Here is a 4839-nt window from a genome sequence, read left to right as displayed (position 1 = left end):
TATAAAAATTCTAGAAGAAAACATAGGGAAAACTCTTCAGTACATTGGCCTATGCACAGAATAATTGACTAAGACCTTAAAAGCAAATACAAAAACCTTGAAAATAGACAAATGGGATTTACTTAAACTAAAAAGCTTCTGCACAGCAAAAGAAATGATCAATAAACAGCCAACTTACACAATGGGAGAAAATATTTGCAAACTATGCTTCTGACAAGAGACTAAATATTCAGAATCTACAACAAACTCAAACAACTCAACAAGAAAAAAGAAATAACCTCATTAAAAAGTGGGCAAAGGACATGAACAGAAAACCCTCAACAGACAGCAAATATGAAAAAATACCGAACATCATTTATTATCAGAGAAATGCAAACTAAAACCACAGTGAGAAACCATCTTACACCAGTCACAATGGCTACTACTAAAAATTAAAGAAAAAAAAATCCCCAACAGATGTTGATAAGGATGTAGAGAAAAGAGAAAGCTTATACACTGTTGGTGGGAATATAAATTAGCACAATCACCATGGAAAACAGTATGGAAATTTCTCAAAGAACTAAAAATAAAATTCCCTTCTGATCCAGCAATCCCACTACAGGGCATATATGAAAATGGAAAGATAGCAAAAAGATATTGGCACTTGTATGTTTATTGCAGCACTGTTCATAATAGTAAAGATACGGAATCAACCTAAATGTCCATCACTGGAGGACTGGATAAAGAAAATGTGGTATCGGCAGAAGTCCTTCTTGTCCTGGTTGCTGTTCCCATCTGAGTACCAGCTCCCCATTGCCCTGAGGGTGGGCAGGCCTGCAACGGAGGGAAAAAGGAAGAGGAGAAGGAAATTGTCCCGGATCCCTGCAGTGGGTCCAAGCCTCTCCTGGGTGGCCAGTCTTTCCGTAGGTTGCGGCACAATGCCAGGCAAGAGAAACGGAAAGAAATTAATCCCAATCGGTCAAGGTCGATTTGAGGGTCCGCTGTAGCTGGTGGCTCCGCTTGAAGTGAGGGAGGAAGTTTCCTCTGATCAGTAGAGATTGGAAAGTTTGTTGGGAGTGGCACACCACCAGGGGAAAGAAGAAGGGGCGAACTGCTTGTCTTGAGGAGGTCAAACTCCAGAATCAGCTGTTGTGGCTTTGAAGTGGCTGAAGATGGTCACCCTCCACAGGCTTGTGCCCAGTCCCACAGCCTTCCTCCCCTAGCCTGAGGGACTACTGTATTCCTTGGTCCCTGCTATTGTCAGGGACGATTGCATGGGCTATGCCAGGAAAGTAGGCTGGGTGACTGCAGGCCTGGTGATTGGGGCTGGCGTCTGCTATTGCATTTAGAGACTGACTACGGGAAGAAAACAGAACAAGGGAAAAATGGCTGAGGGTGGGTCTGGGCATGTGGATGATGCTGGGGACTGTTCTGGGGCCAGGTATAATGATTGGTCTGATGATGATGATGACAGCAATGAGAGCAAGAGTATAGTATGGTACCCACCTTGGGGCTGGATTGGGACTGAAGCTGGAACCAGAGCTAGGGCCAGGGCAAGGGCCAGGGCTACCCGGGCGCATCGGGCTGTACAGAAACGGGCTTCCCCTAATTCAGATGATACCATTTTGTCCCCTCAAGAGCTACAAAAGGTTCTTTGCTTGGTTGAGATGTCTGAAAAGCCTTGTATTCTTGAAGCAGCTTTAATTGTTCTGGGTAACAATGCTGCTTATACATTTAACAGAGATATTATTTGTGACCTGGGTGGTCTCTCAGTTGTTGCAAAGCTTCTCAATACTCGAGATCCCATAGTTAAAGAAAAGGCTTTGATTATCCTCAATAACTTGAGTGTGAATGCTGAAAATCAACACATGCTTAAGGTATACATGAATCAAGTATGTGACAACACAATCACTTCTCACTTGAACTCATCTGTGCAGCTGGCTGGACTAAGATTGCTTACAAATATGACTGTTACTAACGAGTATCAGCACATGCTTGCTAATTCCATTTCTGACTTTTTTCATTTATTTTCAGCGGGAAATGAAGAAACCAAACTTCAGGTTCTGAAACTCCTTTTGAATTTGGTTGAAAATCCAGCTATGACTAGGGGACTGCTCAGGGCCCAAGTACCATCTTCACTGGGCTCCCTCTTTAATAAAAAGGAGGACAAAGAAGTTATTCTTAAACTTCTGGTCATATTTGAGAACATAAATGATAATTTCAAATGGGAAGAAAATGAACCTACTCAGAATCAATTCGGTGAAGGTTCACTTCTTTTCTTTTTAAAAGAATTTAAAGTATGTGCTGATAGGTTCTGGGAATAGAAAGCCACCATGATTTTTTGGTGAAAGTAAAAGTTGGAAAATTCATGGCCAAACTGGCTGAACATATGTTCCCAAACAACCAGGAATAACTCCTTTATTGTGTAGTTTAGAAGCAACACACATTGTAAACTATTCCTTCTCTCCACCTTTTTTATATGGTAAAAGAATCCTTTCACCTGCCAGTTTTGAATAATGAATATCATATTGTATCATCAATGCTGATATTTAACCGAGTTGGTCTTTAGATTTAAGATGGATGAATGAATGTCTCTACTGTTCTGAAAACATGGTTTGTTGCTTTTTATCTCGCTGCCTAGATTGAAATATTTTGCTCTTTCTTCTGCATAAGTGACAGTGAACCAATTCATCATAACTAAGCTCCCTTCTGTCATTTTCATTGATTTAATTTGTATATCATAAATAAAGTTGTGTGTTAATGATGGAAAGGAAAAAAAAAAGAAGAAAGAAAGAAACCATCCCTGTTCTTCATTACCTAGTTGGAGAGATAAGAAACATACAAACCAAAAGATAACAGACTATCTGGAGCTTATACTGATGTTCCCTCTGAGAGCCCAGAGGAGGCAAAAGTTTCTGTGGAATGTGCTAGTCAGCTAAAGCTTCACAGAGGAGGTGGCAATTGAAAATGAGTCCTGAATGGAGTAGGGTGTTCCGTGAGGCATTAGGGCATTCCATGAGGCAAGATGAGAGGGGAATGGTGTGAGAAAGGCATGGAGGTAGGAGCCCTCCTCCTAAAACAGTCAGGACATCATTCGGCGTAGATTGGAGAGTGGGAGTAAATAATTTTGGAAAGCTGAGTGAAGCCAGTTATGGAGAGCTGTTTGAATATTTTCCCATTGAACATCCAGAGCCACTAAATCTTTTCTACTAGAAAATAATTGGGGTCCATATGAAAGTCTCTATCTGTTACTGTGCAGTGGCAGTGAGGGTGTGGCAAAATGGAGCCTTTCACACTGCAGGGGCGGCCATTTGGTAATACGGATCATAAGCCTTAAAATATGTAAACCCTTTGTCCTAAGGAAGTAATTGAATAATTGCTCAAAGATTGTATGTACAAGGCTGTTCATCCCAGCACTGTCTCAGCTCGTAAAAATTGGAAACAATTTAATTATCTAGCACACTGGATTGGTTACAAAGTAAGGAGTGTTCACACAGTAGGATATTATATGTATGCTGAATCTATATTGCCACGAAAAGCTATTCATTATGCATTATGAAGCGAGAAAGAAAAAAAGGCTACATAGAAGTATTCGAAGTAGAATTCCATTTTTTTGAGACTAACAAAACATATGTTTAAAAGGACATGAAAAACTAGAGTTATAGATATCCAGATAGAAACAGTAGTTATCATAGGGTAGAAGGTTAATGAGTGATCTTTACTTTTTTACTTTAAATTCATCTATGTGTTCTTATTTATCCAAAATGGGTATTGATTTTTAGGAAGTTTTTGAAAAAGAAAAGTGTTGGGAAGGAAGCAAGTGATTGATTGGAACACATACTGAATGGAAGAAATATTTAGATTAAAAATGAGGTAGGTTGAAGTTTCTTCTCTAAATGATAGATAAATGGTGAAGATGAGGCTTATTGTGAGGATTAAATGAGATAATATATGCAAAGTACTTAATGTTCTGGCACCTAGTAGTTCATTAAGAAAATTGAGCACCCTTAATTACCTAGAAAGCAGGGTTGGTAGTTTTTTGATTGACTTTTGCTTTGCTGGGGCATTCTGCCACGTTTTAGTGTCATTTAATAAATAATAGTAACAATAAAAGTTAACATTTATTAAGTGAAAAAAAAGAAGAAAATGTGGTATCTATATACCATGGAATGCTACTCAACCATAAAAAAAGAATAAAATCATGGCTTTTGAAGCAACATAGGTGGAGCTGGAAACCATTATCCTAAGTGAAATAACTCAGAAACAGAAAATCAGATACCACTTATAAGTGGGAGCTAAACAATGGATGCACATGAACATGGACATATAGAGGGAAATAATAAACACTAGAGGCTCTATGAAGGATGAGGGTCAGAAGAGGGTGAGAGCTGAAAAATTACCTATAGGATACAATGTTCAGTATTCATGTGATGAGTACACTAGAATCCCAAATTCCACCATATACAATATAACAATGTTCACTGTTCACATGAGTACGCTAGAAGCCCAAACTCTACCATACACACTATATCCATATAGCAAACCTGCACATGTACCTCCTGAATCTATATATTTTTTAAAACATAATTTGCATAATTTCAGAGTATTCTATTGTATGAATATGCATACTTTATTTCTTATATTAATGTCTTATTGATTGACTGGTAGAGACAGGATCTCACTATCTTCCCCAAGCTGGTCTCAAACTCTTGGCCTCAAGAAGTGCTCCTGCTTCTGCCTCTGAAAGTGTTGGGATTACCAGCATGAACTACCATGCCCAACCCTGAAATTTTATCTATTAAAAAAATTTGTGGGCATCTTTAATACTGTTAAATGAATTTAAAAACTGGACAATTTTTT

At 38.7% G+C, this 4839-nt stretch overlaps 1 protein-coding gene across 1 annotated transcript; it reads left to right on the top strand.

The window, feature by feature from the left end:
• The first annotated feature begins 750 nt into the window (after positions 1 to 750).
• On the top strand, positions 751 to 2303 carry LOC116558785 (armadillo repeat-containing X-linked protein 3-like). The gene has a single exon (XM_032288969.1). It carries the CDS (start codon positions 1365 to 1367, stop codon positions 2301 to 2303), a length of 939 nt encoding a protein of 312 aa, XP_032144860.1. The 5' UTR covers positions 751 to 1364.
• Positions 2304 to 4839: the final 2536 nt, after the last annotated feature.

The sequence above is a fragment of the Sapajus apella genome, unplaced genomic scaffold, assembly GCF_009761245.1.
Source record: "Sapajus apella isolate SASKATOON/1434 unplaced genomic scaffold, GSC_monkey_1.0 scaffold2, whole genome shotgun sequence".
Classification (NCBI taxonomy): Eukaryota; Metazoa; Chordata; class Mammalia; order Primates; family Cebidae; genus Sapajus; species Sapajus apella.
This window is presented reverse-complemented; position numbering and strand designations above follow the sequence as displayed.

Coding starts and splice junctions, on each gene's coding strand:
- LOC116558785 (XM_032288969.1), top strand. CDS start 1,365: ATGGCTGAGGGTGGGTCTGGGCATGTGGATGATGCTGGGGACTGTTCT.